This window comes from Poecilia reticulata, linkage group LG1 (assembly GCF_000633615.1).
Source record: "Poecilia reticulata strain Guanapo linkage group LG1, Guppy_female_1.0+MT, whole genome shotgun sequence".
In the NCBI taxonomy this organism is placed as follows: Eukaryota; Metazoa; Chordata; class Actinopteri; order Cyprinodontiformes; family Poeciliidae; genus Poecilia; species Poecilia reticulata.
The window spans coordinates 26,324,293-26,345,907 of NC_024331.1; the positions used below are offsets into that span (position 1 = coordinate 26,324,293).

At 36.9% G+C, this 21,615-nt stretch overlaps 1 protein-coding gene across 1 annotated transcript in view; it reads left to right on the forward strand.

Annotated features, from left to right (window-relative positions):
- The first annotated feature begins 4,050 nt into the window (after window positions 1-4,050).
- Window positions 4,051-21,615, forward strand: part of LOC103469948 (protein dachsous) — a 21,441-nt gene continuing 3,876 nt past the window's right edge. Inside the window, exons 1-24 of the mRNA XM_008418037.2 lie at window positions 4,051-4,159; window positions 6,269-6,340; window positions 6,515-6,681; window positions 6,814-6,861; window positions 6,949-7,038; window positions 8,115-8,201; window positions 8,621-8,728; window positions 8,823-8,936; window positions 9,048-9,141; window positions 9,252-9,370; window positions 10,313-10,486; window positions 10,584-10,712; window positions 11,599-11,754; window positions 11,835-12,015; window positions 12,906-13,039; window positions 13,722-14,669; window positions 15,464-15,589; window positions 16,597-16,848; window positions 16,955-17,053; window positions 17,814-17,986; window positions 18,618-18,769; window positions 19,665-19,972; window positions 20,060-20,170; window positions 21,221-21,412. Of these exons, the coding sequence (XP_008416259.1) occupies window positions 4,078-4,159; window positions 6,269-6,340; window positions 6,515-6,681; window positions 6,814-6,861; window positions 6,949-7,038; window positions 8,115-8,201; window positions 8,621-8,728; window positions 8,823-8,936; window positions 9,048-9,141; window positions 9,252-9,370; window positions 10,313-10,486; window positions 10,584-10,712; window positions 11,599-11,754; window positions 11,835-12,015; window positions 12,906-13,039; window positions 13,722-14,669; window positions 15,464-15,589; window positions 16,597-16,848; window positions 16,955-17,053; window positions 17,814-17,986; window positions 18,618-18,769; window positions 19,665-19,972; window positions 20,060-20,170; window positions 21,221-21,412 (4,116 nt within the window). The 5' untranslated portion in view covers window positions 4,051-4,077. The remainder of the gene's footprint in view (window positions 4,160-6,268; window positions 6,341-6,514; window positions 6,682-6,813; window positions 6,862-6,948; window positions 7,039-8,114; window positions 8,202-8,620; window positions 8,729-8,822; window positions 8,937-9,047; window positions 9,142-9,251; window positions 9,371-10,312; window positions 10,487-10,583; window positions 10,713-11,598; window positions 11,755-11,834; window positions 12,016-12,905; window positions 13,040-13,721; window positions 14,670-15,463; window positions 15,590-16,596; window positions 16,849-16,954; window positions 17,054-17,813; window positions 17,987-18,617; window positions 18,770-19,664; window positions 19,973-20,059; window positions 20,171-21,220; window positions 21,413-21,615) is intronic.

Below are 21,615 nucleotides of genomic sequence, written 5' to 3' on the forward strand. Positions count from 1 at the left end.
TGTTATGTTGTGCTGGTTCAACACCAAATAAGGTGTTGTACGAGACATTCCTGGCAGGCAAGGGACTCAGCCAGAGTCTCTGTTTGGACAGATAAAACAGAAAAAATAAAGATCTTTGCTTATTTTGTATATTTTTGTCAAATGTGATGTTTTGTTTGTTTTTGGTCAAAACTTTGGAAATTTTTACTTTGTTGTGATTTTTACTTGTTTCCTCAATAAAAATAAACATAAAACAGACTAAATGCTGAACAAAGCTTTATTGTGAAGAGAAAATCAAGGCAATAAAAAAAGGTCCAGTAAATACATCATTATTGTGCCATAAATCAATTAAATAAATTCTGATAACTCTCCAGAAATGTTGATCAAATTTAATAGTCTGGGTTATTTTACACCAACGGCTGTTTAAAACCTACACAAATATGAAACTACATCAAATCTCTAATAAATATACATCTAAAGCACTTAAAAAAAAGTTTTTTCTCATAGATTTCATCTTTTTTTTAAGGTTTTATTGGCTCTAGTGGCCTTTATTGACATGAAAGTTGGAAATGGGAGAAGGGGAAGACATGCGGCAAAGGTCACCAGGCCAGGAATCAAACCTGCGACGGCCGCGTCGAGGACTAAGGCCTCCATACATGGGTTGATTGATTGTACACTAAGATTATCAAAAAGACCAAAAAATTTATAATTGTACCACAAGTTGCTTTTTCAATAGCAGTAACACCATGAATGTTGAGAATAAATAAGATGGCTGAAATTAGACATTCTAATCCTTTAATGTCTTTTTAAATATTTTTCACATATTTCATTTTGCAACAAAACGGGACTGAAGTCCAGTTTAGTCTGAAACCAAACGGTTTGGTTAAAAGTTTCAATAACAAATTTCTACCTGACGGCTCCGATGTCTCTTTCCTTCACTCTGTGTTTCCACTAAAGAATCTGAAGATAAACCCGCAATCATATAATAAGGATGTTTTACCCTGAAGAGACATGTGACCTTGGAGTTGTACTGAACCCAGACATTGAGTGGTGGAGACACCTGCTGTTCAAGTTCTGCTAAAGAGCAGCTTTGAAATCATTAATAAGGTGTTTATCTGTCTTTGTATCTTTATAATTTTTCTGTTTCTGTTGTTTTACAATCCTGCAGTCTAATAATAAAACACAACACAAAATAAGTGGTCAAGTTTGCGGGATGAGTTCCTGCAGTCCCTCAATAACATACTAATGTTTAAAAACAATCCAACTTAATTTATTCATTTGTCTCACCATCTTCTTTCCTGAAGTTTTCCTTAATATCATTATTGCTGGTGATGCAGGAGCTTGGAGGCTGAGCTAGAAGAGCAAAGATGGCGGCAAATACATTTTGGAAGCTGCTGCTTCCTGTAACGACTGGAAGACAATGAACTGATTTGTTTTGAGGTTCAGTCAAGTTAGAGAGATGCATCCTCGTTTCCCAGAGTTATGTAGTAACTAGTTGCATTTGACAGATTTTTTTCTTTTTTATAAAAAATAACTTTAGGGGTATTTTCACTATGCTATATTTTTTATTATACTTTTACTATTTATTTTAGTAGGAAGTAAAGGTAAACATAATTGTATTTATATAGCACATTTTCAGCAACAAGGCAATACAAAGTGCTGCTCTTGAGTAAAATTTCTGGATTCTCTGCCCACCGAATGAAAAGCAAACATGTTTCTGTTCAGTTTTTATTGAGCAAAAATGGCGACAGCTACTAACCGCAATGGCTGTCCGTAACCTAGCAACCAAAATCAACAGAAGCCCAGACAAAAGAAAAAACTACATCCTGTTAAGTTTTCTTCAAAATAAAAGACTTCCGCTCTCCAAAATAAATCATGCTTTGTATTGACTTCACCCTTTTGTAATTGTGTACAATCATATTAAATTCAGCGAATAATAATAACAATCATGCAAATTATACTTAACATGTAAGTGTAAGTCACAACAGAATGAAAAGTTCTTTCTCTTAATTATTCACAGCTTGTTAAATGCAGGCATTGACAGACGGCTGAATAAACGGGTCCAAAGTGCTTTAAAGGAGAGACGGAGCAGGTTGATTTAGATGCAGTGTTAAGTCCTGAATGGGTTAAAAAAACAACAAATGAAATTACATCCACCAAAAACCCAAAACAGCTAAAGACCCTAAAGTTTCCATAAATAGATTTCCCTTTTCAGGCAGATTTAACTGTGATTATGCAGAACATATCTTGACTTTGGCTCTTACGCACTTCCTTCAGGTAATGATTCTTTTTATAAACTTTGCCACACCTGGTTGATTGTAAATCAGGAATTCAGAAACATGATATTCTGTTAGCGATAAACTCGGTGCTGCGTCACGACTTCACCGTTGACTGGAAATGTGCTGGACAACAGTGATCATGCAGTGGATTAATGTGATCAAGATTAGAGGAAAATAAAGTTAGATTATTTTTAAAACGCTTCCTCTTTCTGACGGAATAACATAAAAACTTATAGAATATCACTAAATCTAAACAAGAACTTCAGGTAGATGAGTAGAAAATCACATTCATGAGACACTGAGTGAGAATAGAGACATTTTTGAAAATAATTTAAATTCATATGGTTTTCTAGTCTTTTACTATGATTGCCCACAACTGAAATAATAAAGCTAAACTAAACTCATTTTTGTATTTTCACTGTTATTCCATATTTTATTAGCGATGACTGTGTTTGTCGTGCCAAAGTACGTGAATAAATATTATTGGTGTGGATTATTTAATCTCCTGACTCATACCTTCCTAATGAGATCATTTTAACCTTTGTAACCTCTTTAAAAGATCTTACACACATAAAAAAAACTTAATTATGTCTCATTTTTATGTCTCAGACATGTTTTTTAGAAAAACAAAGAGGTTTTTGAACATGAAAAGTCAAAAGTTTGCAAGAAAAAAAATTAAAAAATAAATTTTATATTAATCTCAGAAATTTTCTCGAGAAACAAGGACATTTTTGAGCTTGAAAAAAAAAGTTTCGCATTTTGGAAATTTTTTGTTTTAAAAATCTAAAAATTTCAACTTTAGAAACTCAGAAGTTTCCTTGTTTTTTCAAGAAAATTTCTGAGATTATTCTCAAACTTTCAGCGTTGTTTTGTGTACATTTACTCCTTTTTCTCTATCTACAAGGGCCCTAAGACCTCATCACAGCAATGCTTTCACAGGAGGATTCAGAAAAGCCCACAAATTAAAATATCTAACCTCACATTGAATCATGTTGAGGAATATAAGTATGTTAATAGTTGGAAGTTATGTGGATCCACATTAAGATATGTTTTACTGAAAAGGAGTGTATTATGTTGAATGTGCTGGTTCAATCTGACCCAATAAGGTGTTGTACGAGAAATTCCTGGCAAGTGTCTTGCATGCAAGGGACTGGGCCTGAGTCTCTGTTTGGACATATAAGAACTAACAACTCGACTAATGGTCCTCTGAAGGAGCAGATTTAACTTCCACGAGGTCAAACCCAGAATTCTCGGAACTTCCAACACACACTCAATGTAAAACAGAGCCAGAAGCAAGATTCAGAATGCCATTGGTCAGACAGTTTCCAATACACAATAGCAGACTGAAACGGTATAAATGCTCGAAGCCAGAAGCAGGAGAGAAGACATTTTGGATTCTGAGACGATGAAAATGAGATGATGAACATGTAATGTTCATCATCTCAGATGTGCATTAAATGTCTTCCTGGTTCTCAGTGAGCCGGAGAGAATGGAGTTTTGTGTATCGTCTCTTAATTTATGAGTTTAACACCTTTGAATTCCTCCATAGAACATAAAACAAAAGCACAGCAGCTGCGGCCGAGCGAGCGAGCGAGCAGCTGGTTTCATTCAGGCCTTTTGGACAGGCTGTAAACTCTGTTCAGGGGAAATGAAGCTCTGCTCCTTGATCTTTGATACTGTCCAACATCACTGCACCATTTTACAGCCCGTCATAAAAGATGATTGGTGGGAAGGAGGGTGAGGGAAAACTGCACACCATCCATAGCACTTGTGGTTCACCTGAACAGTTCAGTTCACTGGGAAACACAACCGGACCAACATGGACGGCGCTGGTTGGAGTCGGACATGCGTCGCTCTAGTTGTCTCTGTTTGGATCCATGTCGTTACTGGAAGTCCGATAGGTGAGTAAAGGTGGAATATGTTCGTCTGTAAGCAGGAAACCAGAGCCAACAGTGTAATAAAGCAGTTTTGTTGTACAAAATCTGAGCCTCTGCTCTTTAAAGTTAACTCTTACGTTAAATTATCCACTCTCAGAGAACACTCTGAGGTGTTTGATCAGTTTTCTTTTTGTCTAGAATAAGAAAACGAGCTTTGAGTTTAGTACGCTTCAGCTCTGAAGAGAAGACGTCGCTCCTTATCTGTTGGGTCCATGGTTCAAAATCCACACCGTCCACTTGTATTACTGTCTCTGTCAACATTTTAACCAAACAGTTTAATATTTCATTTTCATCATTTTCATTTGGTGTAAACCCAAAAACCAAAACCTACAGTCCTACTTCAGGTCTTTCAGAACCGAGAAAGAACAGAAAAATATCAATTACAGCTCGAGGGTAAATGAGCAACTTCTAAAACAAAGCTAAATATTTTTTACAAATTCAAGTTCTGTTTTTGTAAGAAACATTGGATAAAAACAGAACAACTTCAAGTGGTTATGGTGTCTTTGGAGTCTGGGGTGGTATTGTCTTGATTTTATGATTTTATGAATTCATAGATTTTTGAAGAAACTCTCATTCTGAGATTTAACAAAAGGGAAAAAAAGATTTGGTGATCTTTAATCAAAAACAAGAAAACAGTGTCATTTATTGTCAAACAGTGAGACAGAAACTGCTTTTTACAGTGCATTTAAACATCTGGTCAAATGCACCAGATGTAAGCAATAATGTATTGCACCAACAATACATTGGTTGGTGCAATATAAGCAATAATTTAAATATCAATAATATAAATTCCAATGTGAATGTTGGTATCGGATCTATTTTACTCTGAGAAGATTGATACTTTTGTTAACAGTTTCTCTTTCATATGTCCAACAAATTACTGAGATTTCATCACAGAGTTTATGCCAGTGCATGCAGAAATTAAAATGCCAAAAATCAAGAGCTTACTTTTAAGTTTGAGAGAAGGATTTTACACTTTTCTAATGTTTGCACTTAACACTTTCTTTTAAAAAACAATATGTTTAATCCTCCCGTAAGCAGTTTTATTATTATCTATTCAGGCAGCTGAAGAAACATATTACTGGAACTCAAAAATATACACTTATGTAAAGATATATATTTCAAACCTGAAATATGAATATGTCTAAATACCAGATATTGAAGGGAAAACTTATTTCTATGTATGTTAAATGCAGGTTTTGGTTACAGACTCAGTTATTCTAATAAAAAGTTGTGTGTAGAAGAAGATAATTGTTGAATTATGTTGTTTCTATACTGCAACATACTACTACTACTACTACTATTTCTACATACTTCTAACTACTTCAGTTAGTTATTTAGCTAACTGAAGTAAAATAACCACCAAATTATTCAATGAGATGACATTTTAAAAGTAGCACTACATCAACATATTTTTTTTAAGCTAAAATTAAGTGTAAACAAGTTTTTGGTAAAAACACAAGAACTGATTAACTAATAAAAACATCAATCAATTAATATCTAAAAATGACATAAAAATGACATTGATCAAAATGTAAAGTTATGACGAAATTTATTTTTTTATCTAGTTATTTTTAATGACCAAAATAAAAGATAATTCATATAAATAACAAAATCAGGCAAAAGAAAAAAATATTAATTTATTTCAATATGAAACTTATGAATCTAATAAAAACCACAGGTGTGTGTGTCTGGTCATTCTTCTTGATTAAGACAGGTTTGTTCTTCATTCAGTGAAGTTACACACATTGGGTAAAGTAGCAATGCTTCATAATACAATTGAAAAGTACAGCATAGTTAAAATACTCCTATTAGGACATTTATTCCAAAACGTTACTCAAGTAAATATAAATGAGTAAATGTAGCTAGTAACTCTGAGAATTAGATTATTATTATTGGACTGACATCAGTATTTCCAGTATGTGCTACTCAGTATTTAGTAGCACATATGATATGACAATGAAGCATCTTGAATCTATGCAATATTAGCAATTTTTCCTCTCCGAACTTTGGTGGAAAAACCTGAATGATCTCATTCTGCAGATTTCCTTAATGTTATTTCTGTTTCTGCAGGTAGCACCACCATAAACTGTGGTTCAGCGTCTGCCACTTTAAATCTGGGTCCTGTGGATGAAGGATATTCAGGTAAAATGATAAAAACAACTCATTTAATTGAAATTATAAATAGATCAATTAAGAATGACTTCCTCGGTTGAGTCTTTTCTCTGTCATGTTACAGAAACAGATCATTTATTGGTAGCTGGATTTAATGAATTCATGAGGAAATTCAGTTTACAGGGTCATTTTTTGCTGCTGCAGGTGACGTGGAGCTGGTGTCCGGTATTCCACCTGGTACTATTGTGAAGCTGAAGGAAGACCCTTTTGAGACGCACCTTCAGTTTCTGGATTTGAACTTCACAGCAGGGGAAACCACAGCGACTGTTTTCACCAAGAAGCCGCTCGACGCCGACACCATAGTCTCTGAGGTAAGCTCCCCCACTTTACTGTACCTGAAATTGTTTGCTGAATATTTAATGCAGTTTTTGTTTCTTCACTGAAATGTTCAACTTCATTTATATTGCAGCAGAACTAACATCCTCTGTGTTTTTGTGTTGCAGACTGATAGAGTTTTGTACTACAGCTTAGTGTGCAATGATGTTGTGGCGGTAGGTGAAATTCCACAATTCCAGAGCAAACATTACAAACTGATTGAATAACAACTAAAACGCGTCTCGTTGTTTTTATTTTTACAGTACAAAAACTCCCGCAGGCTGAGGATCAATGACATCAATGACAACAGTCCAGTATTTGATAAGAAGTTTTATTCTCAAACTATTTCAGAGGTAAGTTAAAGGAACTGTAAACTGCAAAACTTTCATACATTTAAGAATCAGGTTATTAGCAGAAATATTATTGATGGTGATAAAAAATTCAATGTCAAAATAAATCTCCAACTTTATGGCTTCACGCTTGAGCGTTTTCTCTAATAGATGAGAAAGCAGCCGATTTATCTCTCCTCGCTTCCTCTCTCTGTCCTGTCTTCCTTGTTTCATACCAGGATTAAACAATTTATCATATTTTTAAAACATGCTGCCTTAAAGAAACCCAAAAATGTACTGCTGGGAGTTTCTTTCTGTTAAAAGGAATCATTTCTTTCCACCGTGGCCATTTGCATGCTCTGGATGATGAGTATCACTGCAAAAACACAAAATCTTACCAAGTATTTTAGGTCTAATTTCTAGTACAAAAGTAGCTTAGAAGTAACTTTTCAGCAATAAATTGTGGATTGTTTTAAGTAAATAATTCCTTCATATTGTTTTTCAAAAGCCCTAGTTCCACTGGCAGATTATTTCATGTATAGTAAGATATTTTTGCCATGTTTAAGTGAAATAATCTGCCAGTGGAACGAGTCCTTTTTAAATTAATATCAAGTAATTATTTACATAAATCAAGCTCCTGCACTTTGCTATAAAGTTACTTGAAGTTAGTTTTGTCATATTCCAAGTGTACTAAGATATTTAACTAAAAACGTGATAACTTGATTAGTGGGTTTACTTCAATAGAAAGAAGTTTTTTAATCTGTCTGTAGTTGGAAAGAAATTACTGTTTTTCTGTCCATGATGTGGATCTATTTATCAAGTATTAAGGAGACAGAAAACATTTTATACTAAACAGATTGGATTATTAAAAAGTTTACAAAACTTTCCCTCATTTTTGCCCAGCTTGGCCTCAAATAATTAAGCTTTTACAAAACCAGATTTGAGACTTTTTCATTTGCAGCTTTTCTTATCTTTGAATCAGGTTGTTGTTGTTTTTTAATCTAAAATCTCATTCGTAAACTTAATCTGTTTAGATTTTGGAGACTACATGAATGGTTGTGTTTTTTGGTGCACAGTGATGATGGTGTGTTGTTTTACAGATTCAAGCTGTGAACACAGAGGTTCTGCGAGTGACAGCTAATGATGCAGACAGCACACCTGCGTTCAACCTCCTGACATACACCTATGTAAGAACTCTGAAAGTTAAATAACAATAATTATTCAAGTCGACTGCTCTCTACAAGCAAGAAAAGTAGGTGTTGATGTTGACACCAACTGTGCTACATCAATCTCAGCTGCACAAATGTAATTGTTTGACTTTGTTAATGTCTGATGACCTCTGGAAATGTTTTATTAAAATCTAACGCCACAAATTAACATTTTTGCTGCACAAACATTGACACTAACTTCTTGGCAATAGTTAGTATTTTCCCTATTATGTGTTAGCCCTATATGGACCTAAAAAACATGCTTTTTACTAATAAATCTTTGTATTTTCCATTCTAATTTTATGATAATTAAGCCCCTTTAAGTTATAAAACGTTAAGCATTTTTTGGTTTTCTACAAATGTTCTGTATATCACTGATGTCATCGTTTTCCTTCTAGACTCCAGAAACACCAGACTTTTCCTTATCAAACTCCGGGGCTTTTACATTAATGAGACGTCTGAACTACAACGTTGTACCAAAGTACAATTTTATCGTCACTGCCAGGGTAAGAAACCTAAGAAACAAACTATATTTATACACTGATTTATTTAACTCTTAACATAAATATATCATCCCTGTCTTTGTTGTTCCTGTTGCAGGACAGTGGCGGAAACAACGACACAACCTCAGTTGAGATTGTTGTAGAAGACTTTGACAACTTAAATCCCTTTTTCAGCCACAGTCTCTACCAGGCTGTTGTTCCAGAGAACCAGGTGAGGCTCATTTAGTGGTTATGTGAGTTTTATCTGGTATTTTGTGTGTAAAGCAGAAATTTATTTCAAACTGAAAGAATTGCTGTGAAGAACAGACTGACTGTGTTTCAGGACGGGGATCTCAGTGAAATAAGACCAGAACCAATAAAAGCCCAAGATGGAGACACTGGGATCAACATGACGATAACATACAGCATCACTTCAGGTACGGAAAACCTGCAGTGGTAAAACTGTCAGCTCAGACATGTTTACCATAAAACAGAAACTGATCACATTGATCAGTCATATAAATCTAAAATATGTATGTCTGTTCAGTCTCTCCTGCCGATTACCAAGCAAACTTCAACATCGACACCAACACCGGAGTTCTGACTGTGGTGACGTCGTTTGACAGGGAGGAAATGGACAGCAGTGAAATCTCTGTCAACATCAAGGTATTATCATTTATTCCCCTCTCATAGAAAATGAATAAAACTTGATCATCATTAACGATATTATGAGAGCACAGCTGAAGCCAGAAGTTTACATGCACCAAACAAAGACACAAATAAACTTTCTGAAGTTACATCAGACCAAACTTTTCTTGTTTTAGTTCAGTTAGAATAACCAAAATTATTTCTATTTCCTAAATTCCACAATAATAAGAGGAATAATATGTCAGATATATATTATTTATTAATGTCTCTAAAATCAGACGTTTATGTACATTTCTGCTGCATTTGAACTCTGAAATAATCTGGCAGTAGAACGCAGATTATTTCACTTAAACAAGACATGTTTCCCATTTCAAAAGTGAAATAATCTAAAGTGAAACTTGTACTTTTTCATCACTATTAAGAAATAATTTACTTAAAACAAGCTCCTGTATCTTGCTGAAAAGTTATTTGAGTTAAGTTGGTTTTGTCTTATTTCAATTGTACTAAGATATTTGCACTAGTAACCTGAACAAAAATATTTGGTGGGATTTTGTGCTTTTGCAGTGTGGAAACTTCTGCTTTTAACTGTATATATTAGGGATGCACCAATATAAGAATTTGGGCCGATATTATATTGCTGTTTTGACCGATAAGCGATATTTACCGATATTATATAAATTCTACTGTTTTGACACCTGTGGGGGAAAAAAGCTACCAGAAACAGACGGGAACAAGATGGAAATAGATATCAGTTGTTAATATCGGCCCAGTTTTATTTATGTCCCAGTACCGATATGTTAAAAAAATGACTAATCTTGGCTGATACCAATGTTGGTGTCGATATATCGTGCATCACAAGTTTATATAGAATGAAAACATATCACTAGTTCAGAAAACCATTACATGGATTCACTGTAGCTTTGAGTTCAGTCTGTATGAAATATGATTGTGTGTCTGCAGGCGGCCCAGACTGACGACCTTCTGAAGACCGCCGATGCCGTCGTCTCCGTCACAGTGGAAGATGTGAACGACAACGCTCCAGAGTTTGATCAGTCGAGCTACAACGTCTCCCTTCTGGAAAACTCTCCCGCTAACACCGTCGTGTTCAAAGCTGTCGTCACCGATAAGGACCAGGTGGACTTTACTGACAACAACTGGGTTTTACTCTTAATCACATTCATGAAAAGTGTATGATTTAATTTCTCTTCTGTTCTTGTCAATCGTTCCACAGGGAGGATTCGTGGGAAGCTTGCAAATCCTCCCAGAATCAACCTTCTTCTCCATCAGCCCTGACGGGACGGTCCGAGTCATAAACCCTGAGGTTCTGGACCGAGAGGCCACCGAGACATTCACATTCCAGGTGAAGAGAATTTTACCCTAATTACACTTGCAAAAACACAGAATCTTACTAAGTTTTTGTCTAGTTTCTAGTGCAAATATCTTAGTGCATATGAAATTGGACAAAACTAACTTCCAGGGAACTTTTCAGCAAGATATAGGAGCTGCTTTAAGTCAGTAAGTTTAGTAGTGTAGATTAAAAAATACTAGTTCTAATGGCAGATTATTTCACTTACAACATGGGAAAAATTTCTTGTTGAAAAGTTACTTGTGAGTTAGTTTTGTTTTGTTTAAAATGTACTAAGTAGGACTGGACAATATGGCTGAAACTCATATCACATTTCATATCGGTTGATATTGATAATTATTGATTTTAGTTTGTTTTACTGCTGCCAAACTTGTGGCGTGACTCTTCCTGTTTTATCTCAGTTTCCTCTCGTGCTATTGTATTAACTTTCTCTTTTCACGCCACACCGTTGTTTTTTATTTTTAAGCAGTTATGAGGAACAGAGGTGAAACCTGAAACTGCCGCTGCACAAGTTACTCAACAGGTTGTTGCTAGGCAACCAAAGAGTGAGCGAGTTGCTAGGTAACCAAATAGTGAGTGAGTTGATTCCACCTCACTTGCCACAAGAGGCTGAGCAGCTAAAGCATTTCCTACATCCCCCAGAATGCTTTGCAGTTCTGGATTTGAGTTCAGTGAAATAATTGAACGTTGGACTTATTATCTTCTGATATTGATCATGTATCTGTCTCTATACTGTTATTGATTTATTGCCCTGCCCTAGTACTAAAATAATTGCACTAGAAACCAGACAATAATACTTAAGATATGTGAGCAGCAGGGTGAACACAGTGCATCTGTATGATTTTTTTTTTTTTTTTTTTTTTTTTTTCCCAATTTGAAGATTGAAGCGAAGGAGACAGAAGTTCCCAATCAAATTACAACAGCTCAAGTCACCATTAACCTCCTGGATGAGAACGACAACAGCCCGGAGTTCAGCAGCAGCATGTATGAAGGACAGGTGTTTAAAAATCAGACAGTAGGAATGCTGGTTGTCAAGGTGAGGAAGGGAAACAACCATAAATATTAGCTGAACATTTGATAAATTACACACTGATGAGTTTGTTGTTGACTCTACAGGTTGAGGCAGAGGACCCAGACGATGGAAAGAACGGGGAGATCCAATATTCCATTACATTCGGGAACAATGACGGATACTTTTCCATCGATGCTAGCAGCGGAGAGATCAGTCTGGATAAAATCATTCCTCTGGAGGAAAACCGAGTGCTGGAGTTTCCTCTCTACATCACCGCCAAAGACGGTAAATTATTACTGTTTTCTGGAACATCCTGTAAGAATTAACTTTAGAAACTAAGAAAAATTTACCTTTTTTTATAGAAAATGTTTTAAAATTATCTCAAAATTTCTGATTTTTTTAAAGGGAAATTTACCCTTATTTGTATTTTTTTTTACAATGACCCTAATACTCCGTTGTGTTTCAGTGTGTACATGTGAGACGCATCTTTTTTGAAATGACGTAACCCACATGCGTGTCACTCTCACTCTAAACGTGTCGCTGTTCTGTGGGGTTGTTACAGCGCCGCCCACTGGCCTGGCATACCTACTACAGCGTTTCTGTTATGCTGCATTAAGGAAATAAAGTAGAGAGACAAGCAAAGGAGATTTTAGGACTGAAAAGAAAAACCTGAAACACAAACAATCACTAATCTGAAAAACCTAGCTCTAATTAACAAATAATAATAATAATCCAAGATTACAGAGAAATAAACTAAGACCAGATCTAAGTAAATAATAAAGACATTATTACACAGATTAAACTAAAAGTCCAAACACCTGCAGATTATGACACAGAGCTCAGAGCAAGAGCTGTAATTATTCAGCAGGAATTAAAACATTGTCCTAAAATAGTTACATAAAGTTTATTTATCCTTCAAACTCTATCTTTCAGCACATGTACCTCTTCTACTTTAATATCTTATCCAATTTATGGAGGTTATAAAACTGTTATTGCAGCTAGTTGTAAATCATGTGACCGTAGATTTATGAAACCTTTTATTTCTGGGTCAGAACGCTTCCTGATAACAGGAAGATTTTCTGTCTGCCTGCGTTTGGTTAAAAATCTATTCGCTCAGAACAGGCATGATGATAAAAACTGAATCACAGTTACATTTCTGCCCTCTTCTCCTTCAGGAGGCACCATATCCCGTTCCACATCAGCACAGGCGATCGTTCGTGCTCCAGGTAACTCGAATCCTCAGTTTCTACAGAAACTTTACCAAGGCGCCGTAGAAGAGGAGCAGGAACCAGGAGCTCTGATTGTGAAGGTAGGATAAATACAACTGGAAAAGTATAAAACCATTTCACTCAGAATAACACAAAACATTCACTAAACTACTGGCTATTCGGGTCCGAAAAGTGGCGACAACGTTGCTAGGACAAAAGGAATTTCCTTGTCCTGACCCTCCACTCATCCTCAGACTTGGCCACGCCCCTTAGCGTTTCCTGACTCCGCCCACTTTGGCAACATTTTCCTAAATTTGTCTGGGGGCGGAGTTATGCTTGTCACTGCAGCGAGGGAGGGTATTTTTATTTCTTTTTTAATTTTGCATTTCATTGTAATTATATAAATAGCATATGATTAAATCAGAATGAAAAGAAATAAACATTAAAAAACGGGTTAACCGGATTTTTACGACACCGTAATAGGACCATAGCAGATAGAAAAAAAAGGAGTAAATTTCCACCAAAAAATCTGAAACATTTTCTGGAGAAAAAAAACGAGGAAATTTCTTAGTTTGAAAAGTCAAAAATTTTGTAGAAAAAACTAAATTAATGCATCATTTTCCTTCTGCTTCACATTTATGCTCTAATATCACATAAAATCTCAACAAAACACATCTAATTTTATGTTGAAATCTCCAGAACTGCGAGTATTTTTGCAGGTATTTTCCATTTTGCAAAAGTAAAATCCGTGTAGCCTCCTAAATGATTCCTCGTTGGTTTCAGGTGAACTTCCTCTCGATTTCTTCTGAGCCTGTGACCCTTCAAGTTACAACAGAGGCTGATAAATTCTCCATCTCCAACACTGGTGAAGTCACAACCAGAGTGAAGCTTGACCGTGACGACGGCCCACACAACTACTCAGTGGGAATCTCCATCAGCGACGGCGCCACCACTGACACGGCGGTCGTTGAGGTTCAGGTCACTGACATCAACGACAACAGCCCTGTTTTCACCTCCAGCTCTGTCTCAAAGTCTGTCCCAGAGGACACAGAGGTGGGATCCAACATTACCGGAGTCGTAGCCACAGACAAAGACAGTGGCTTCAACAAGGAGATCAGATACTCCCTGAGAGGAGGGGAGGGGCGGTTCTTCATCGACCCAGTGTCCGGGATGGTGAGCCTGGCTGCTGCGCTCGACAGGGAGACCACAGTGGCGTACGAGCTGCTGGTGGTGGCTGAAGATCAGGGTCGCCCTGCCAGGTCCGCTACCGCCACGCTGGCGATCCAAGTAACCGACATCAACGACAACACCCCGAAGTTCTCACAGCCGGAGTATCAGGTGGAAGTGTCCGAAACCGAGCCAGTGGGAACGAGCCTCCTGACGCTGTCAGCTGAAGATCCGGACGAAGGAGCGAATGGGAGAGTCACCTACAGCATCTCCGAGCAGAGTCCATCGTCTGAGCCGGTGGTTTTTCAGCTGGATGCCTCCAGCGGGATCCTGAGTCTCGCCCAACCTCTGAACTACAGCGAGGTCAAAGAGTTCACCCTGAGCGTTCAGGCGTCGGATGGCGGATCGCCCTCGCTGGTCGGAAATGGATCTGTGGTGGTGAAGGTGAAGGATGTCAACAACAACCCTCCAAAGTTCAGCAAGGAGCGCTATGATGTGGCGATCTCTGAGAATCTGGCCAGCGGTGCATCCATCCTCACTCTGGAGGTCACTGACGTAGATGAGGTGAGGTCAGAGGTCGGTAGATTCTACACGAACTGTACTCAAGTACGAGTAGCATGACTTCAACATATTTTTACTTGAGTAAAAGTAAAAAGTCATTGTCCAAGAAATTATTAAGAGTGACGGTAAAAAGTGATCAAATGACCAATTATTTCATATTTAAAAATTACATCATAAAATGAACCAAAATATAAAGTTAATTGGAAATGTTGATATTTTATGGACCAAAATTATAATAATTCATATAAGTAACAAAAAATAACAAAATCAAGCAAAAGATCAGTTTCATTCAATAGAAAACATGAAATGTTAACAAAAACTGCAGGTGTGTTTCTGTGTTTGATGGGTTTTTGGTTAAAACATGTTTGTTTTTTATTCAGTGGGTTGAAAATCCAGACATTTACTCAAGTATGAGTAGAAATACTTCATAATCAAAGGAGTCGGTAATATTTACAACTCTAAAAACTATTTTACCTTCAGTCCAGGAAAAAAAAACGAAAATAAAATTTTTTACAATATCTTTTAATATTATTATTACTAAAAAAACAAACTTCAACTGCTTTGAAAATGATAACTTGTTTCCATAAAAGGAATGAATGTTTTCTTACATTTTTAAACATTTCTTTAAAAATAAATCCCACGTATTTGCAACCTAAAAGAAAAAAAAAGAAGAAAATATTCACTACATAATAGGTGCATCTAAGAAAGGCATTTATTTATTACCTTTATATTTTTAAATATTGCTCAGTGCTTTATTTTGGTCCATTTTGGTTATTTAAACGTTTCTTCCTGTACAGGACGGATTCTCCAATGGTCACTTTGTTTACACCAGTGATACTTTTGACATCAACAGTCAAGGAGTCGTTTCACTAAAGACAGACAAGACTCTGGACAGAGAGACGAAGGACAGCTACATGCTACAGGTAAGCAGGTCTCACTCCGTACAACCTGATTATATTTTCTGTGTTTTGGTTTTGCCGTTTTGGTTTTGCCGTTTGTGTCGTGGATGACAAATTTCTGAGTATTTTCTATCAAATTTTCAACTTTTCAAACTCGGGAATCTTGGTTGTTTTTCTTTAGGAAATGTCTGAGATTATTCTCAACATTTCTGAGTTTTTTGGTAAAAATGTATATAATAGCCCTGATACACCATTTCAGATCTCAGAGGTTTCACCAGCCAACTCCATACATCTACCATCTAATCTATGTTACTATAAAGTTTAGGTGAAGTGTCTTTTTTTTATTGTAGCATTTTTCCTTGACGTCATTTTCCACATGATATCTGAGTTGATTGATTAACAACGGTTAGAGATCGATGTTTCTCCGCCCTGATGGATGAAGAACAACAAAATGTTTATCACAGACGGCTGTATATCCATAAAGTGCTTGGCTGTCATTAGCCTTTTGTTATAAATGTACCTAATGCTGATAAACATAAAATTAAATATTTACAAGTCAGTATATCTCAGCAGCGCAAACAGTTTTTTCAAATCTTTGGAGCAAAAATAGGTCACAGTAAATTTTAGAGTGAGATACAAAGACAATAAATTGCGCTAGAAATTATTGGGATAAATGATAATATTGTTATTTTTGAGACCATTTTCAAGTAATTTAATAATAATTGCATAATAATGTGAGTTCATCCACTCAAAGATCCAAAACACTGGAACAGGAAAATATTTAAAAATCCAAAATAATCAACAAAACAAATGAAAGAACAATAATAATTAAATGGATTATGAAGTTTCTGTGACCAAAACTGCAGAGTAACTACTTTGTACTGGGTGTTAAATGTTTGCAGCGTTTCTCAAAATGGCGGCTTTTCAACGATATCAAATGGAGCATCTCTTTGTTGTTCAAATGGAAATGATCTCGGCCATTTTAATTTATTGTTCATTGTGCTCTAAGATGTAAATCCTTCCTGTTTCAGGTTGTAGCTGTGGATCAGCCCACCGACGGCCTGAGCGCCACGGCTCAGCTCAACATCACCGTCCTGGACTATAACGACAACACCCCTCAGTTCCCGAACATCCCTTACCCCTTGGAGATCCCAGAGGGAGAATATTCAGCAGAAAAACCCGGAGAAATTTTCACCATCCAGCCCACAGACGCAGATATCGGTCTGAATGGAGAGGTCACCCTCTCACTCAGTCCACCTCACCCCATTTTCAGCTTCAGAGAGGTGAGCCTCAGATTCAGTGGCGTAAAACCAGCATCTTTATCTTCCCTAACAGTTTACAGCCAGAGAGTTTTGCTTTGTGGATCTTGAAGTCATGTTTGTTTTGCAGGATGGGACGCTGTTGGTTGTTGGTTCCTTGGATCGGGAAAAAACGGAAACGTACGACCTGATTCTGAAGGCTTCAGACAAAGGCAGCCCACAGAGAGAGGTGAGACAAAGCTGCAACTAATCTTTTTATTTCCCTTTAAATGTCTTTAGTATTTGGTTTTATTACAATAGGAATAATTCAGAGAATTCATTAAATCTAATAGTACGTAAAGGTGACTTATTATGCCTTCTTGAACACGGTGGGATTGGTATATACAAAACATTATTTAAGCAAGATTGCCTACAATCTTGCTTAAATAATGAGATTTAATCTGGTCAGTTCTGGCTCCTATAGAATGAGTCATTTTATGGCGTCTTGTCACTTTAAATCCAGACAAGCTGCTTCTGGCCACGCCCACTAACTCAGCATTTACACTTGCATGTAAAAATGGCTGCAAACAGATGCATAATTATGCAGCCTTACATCTTAGAAGAGCATAAGTAGAGCCTCCTGCACAACCAACAAGAATGCAGAAAGTGGTTTCTAAATGGTAAGTCAACGACATTGTGCAACGCATAACGTTCCAAATGTTCTGGACCTCTACTTGGGTTACTAGGTAACAGAGCGAGGCTTAGCTGGCGTTGCTAGGTAACAACTCTCTGCCTATGAAATTTGACGTAGCAATCGGGAGGTTCTTCAAACGGCTCATTTTACAGACTCAAAAAACATGATATAAAACGACTGGTTGTGTTTTTTAAAGCAAAATGGAAATACAAAAACATGCAAAATGTGAATTTTACATAATAGGTCCCTTTAAAGCAGCTTTTTTTCCTCACATTTGTTTGCAAAACGATGTTTTAAGTCAAACCTTGTGCTCTAGAACATCACCACCATCAGCGTGAGCATCACAGACGTCAACGACAACAAACCCGAGTTCAGCTCCAGCAGCTACGACGTCAGCATCCTGGTAAAAGACGCAGAGAAGGGGAAGCTGGTGCTGACGCTGAGAGCCACCGACAAAGACACCGGGAACAACTCACTCATCACCTACAGGTTCGCTCAGAACTCACATTACAGCCACAAACTTCAGTTTACAGAGATTTATAGTCACACACAAACACAAAATAGGATAAAGTTGATATAACAGGATCTTTTTTGTTTTTCACAAAGAAAAAAAGAGGAAAAAACTATGGCAAACTTTGTAAATAAAATTGAGAATCTTTGGCAAAGCGGAAAATTGACACAATCCATCCAATATGATTGAGCTTGAGCTGTTTTACAGAAGTGATTGGGGAAAAATTTCTTGACATATAAAGCTGGTAGACACACCACTGAAAACTTAACTACTGCAGAAGGTGTTTCTCCAAAGTGTTACCTCAATAAATATAAAATCCATGTTGTATTTTTAGGGTTTTATCTGTAAAAAAAATTTTGAAACCCTCATATTTGCCATTCATTTGATAACTATGGATAACTTTATGTTGGTTTGTCACATAAAATAAAAATAAAATAATGAAGTTTTGATTTTTATTGTAATGAATTGTGGCAGATTTAAACTGGTGTTTATATAAAAACCTTGTATTTCAATCACTCAAACACACCAATTGATTTATTTAAGATATTCTTGTCTCAAATCAAACAAATCAACTAATCCGGCAGCTTTTCTCTTAATGTCTGGTTGCAGTTTCTCTGAAGGACATTCGCCACATTTGGATTTAGACAGCGAAACAGGAGAAGTGACGCTGACCTCTGACCTTGCTGATGTAACAGAAGACACCACACTGGTTCTGACGGCTGAGGCCACAGATCATGGCAAACCTCCGCTCAATGCCACAGGTCAGAATATTGATTAGTATTTATTATTTTTGTATGCACTAGTGGTCCTGAGGCTGCAGACATCCTGAACTTTATCCAGTGAAGAGGCAGCAGAACTCTGAAAAACACTTGTTTTAAACTCTGACATAATTTACTTCATACTACTAGCACTGCAGTACAGCCATCTGCTATAGGAAGCTAGAAAAGTAACAACTTAGCAATCCTAAAGGGTTAAATAAAATGTGATTTCCAAAACTGAAGTGCTGCATTGAAATTAGCCGTTCATTGTTATTATGAAAAAAGGTTCCACCAGCACATAACAAAATGATTTTTATTTTATTTTCTAAGGTCTAACTTCTGTTTATGGAAAGTTTTCTCACTCTACACTTGTGTTTCCAATTAAACCCCAGAAGTTGGGGGAACTAAATAAAACATGACCGTTTACTATCTAACTCCTTAAAGTGTCTTGTTAAATTATTGTTGGGGGTTGATTTGTTCATAATATGACATCATAGTTTTTAGTTTTACAAAGACGGGGACTTGATGGTCATTCAGGAGTGTGTGGGATTGTCAAAGATTTTCAAAACGTTTTTGTGACTGAGGTGGAAAAATATAAATTTCCAAATGCTGTTAGATGAAAATCTCTTAGTCACATTTTTTTTCCCGTGGCCATAACCCCCTTCCAAAAGAAGATGGCTTCTCAGAAAGCTTAGTGATTATTTGTAGTGTGTTTAAGCATTTAATGTGATCACAAACGTAATGATTATTTATTATTCCTAACGACTCAATGAGTTACTCGTGTGTAATTGAATTAAAGATGGTACTAACGTTTTATGCATGAACATTTGTTTAGTGTTTTGTTATCAGACCAGTGCATTGTGTGAATATTATAAGGCTGAATGACGTTTCTGTGCAGCTCGTGTTGTGGTGAACATCAGGATCGCCAGTCTGGGGGACGGCGTGGCGTTCATGAACTCTTCCTACAACTTCAAACTGAAAGAGAACCAGAATTCAGGGGTCACTGTGGGGCAGGTCCGCGCCTCCGCAGGTAGCAACCTGTACGAGGTTTCCTACGAACTGAGAACACACAAAGACCTGTTCTCCATCGACAGCGATGGCACCATCGTTTCCACAAAAGAGCTGGACAAGGAGGAGCAGGAGTGGTACTTCCTGGATGTGGAGGCTGTGGACACGCGGACGCCTCCTACATCAGCAGTGGCCACGGTAACAACAACATCACACAGCTGTCATCACAAACTCTCTTTATCGTTGCTTTCATACAAACAAAATTGACTTTTTTTTGTCTCTCAGGTCAGAATTCAGGTGGAGGATGTAAACGAGCCTCCAGCGTTCTCCTCAGACATTTATGAAGCCTCTGTGTTCAGCATCGCCCCGTACAAAACCCCAGTCATCCAAGTGAAGGTAAATTCCTCCTATCAGCTGTTTGGGAAATGTGCTTCTGAACATGTTTATCTCCACAGTGAAGTGAGATTGCAGGAACAGTTACTGTAAAGGTCATAAACACATGGCTCTGTACTTTGACCTGAAGCCCTCCCACTATAAAAGTGGTTAATATGTCAACAATCTGCAGTCACATTTTCAGGAATGTGAAGGAAGCTTATCGTTTCTATAACACCACTTACTATGTGAACAACTTAGGAATAGCAAACCACAACACTCAGGTAAAAATAATCTACAAGCAGAAAATAAGAATAAAAACTGTTCAATAAGGGTGAATTTACAACATAAGAGATAATACCGTACAGCTGGTAAAAGTTAAAAAATCTCATCTATAGTTGTGCTTAGACAACTACAGACTAAATTTCATTTTACTTATTTATTTCAAACAGGTTTTTAAAAACGAGATGACAAGCAATCAGAAGGACAAGAGAAAACATGAGCCAAGAACAAAATAAATAGCTTAGCACTTTTTTCTGTTTGAAAAGAGTGTGAAGACGTCAACACTTATTTAATCCAATCCCTTCTCTGAATTTAATGAAATATTACTTACAGACTCAATAATTATCAGAAATTTGTAATTAAAACCAACAGACTACATAGAAGTGAAGAAAATGTGCAAATACCATGAGGGATGTAAACACTCATTGAGTTTGTTGGGACTATTAGTGGTTATAGTCTAAGAGCTTCTGGGAGGAAGGATCTATGATGACGCTCCTTTGTGCACCAAGGATGCAGCAGTCTGTTATTGAGCACATTATATAGATTAATTACACACAGACTGATGTTTTTAACTCTTAATTTCTGTTAGTTTTGATGATTTACCACTTAAAGCACATTAAGACACGGCATTAATTCAGATCAATACAGAAATCTGAGTTTGCTTAAAAGTGTGTTTAATGCCTGTTTGATATTTTCAAAAGGTTATTTTAATCTGAAAAATTAGCTTCATTAAAATGCATATTCTGCAGCACCATTAAGGAGTTTTCTTTCTTTCTTCCTGCCCACCCTCAGGCCGTGGACCCTGATGTTGGAGACAACAGTGATCTGGTCTACAGTCTGTCAGGAGAAAGCTCCTCTTTTGCCGTGGAGCCGACTTCAGGTCTGCTGTATGTGGTGTCAGCAGCAGATCTGGGTGGAAAAACCGTCACAATGGAGGTGAAGGCCACAGATCCTGATGGACTTTCTGCTACAACCACAGTAAAGGTAAGAGCCTAAAACTGAATGTTGGTTCTTTGGTTGAACATGAATATTACTGATCTCTAAGGGCTTTTTGCCACAGGGACATTTAAGGCATAATGCCAAAGACTGTATGACGGGGTTGGTTGGTTGGTTGGTTGGTTGGTTGGTTGGTTGGTTGGTTGGTTGGTTGGTTGGTTGGTTGGTTGGTTGGTTGGTTGGTGGGTTGG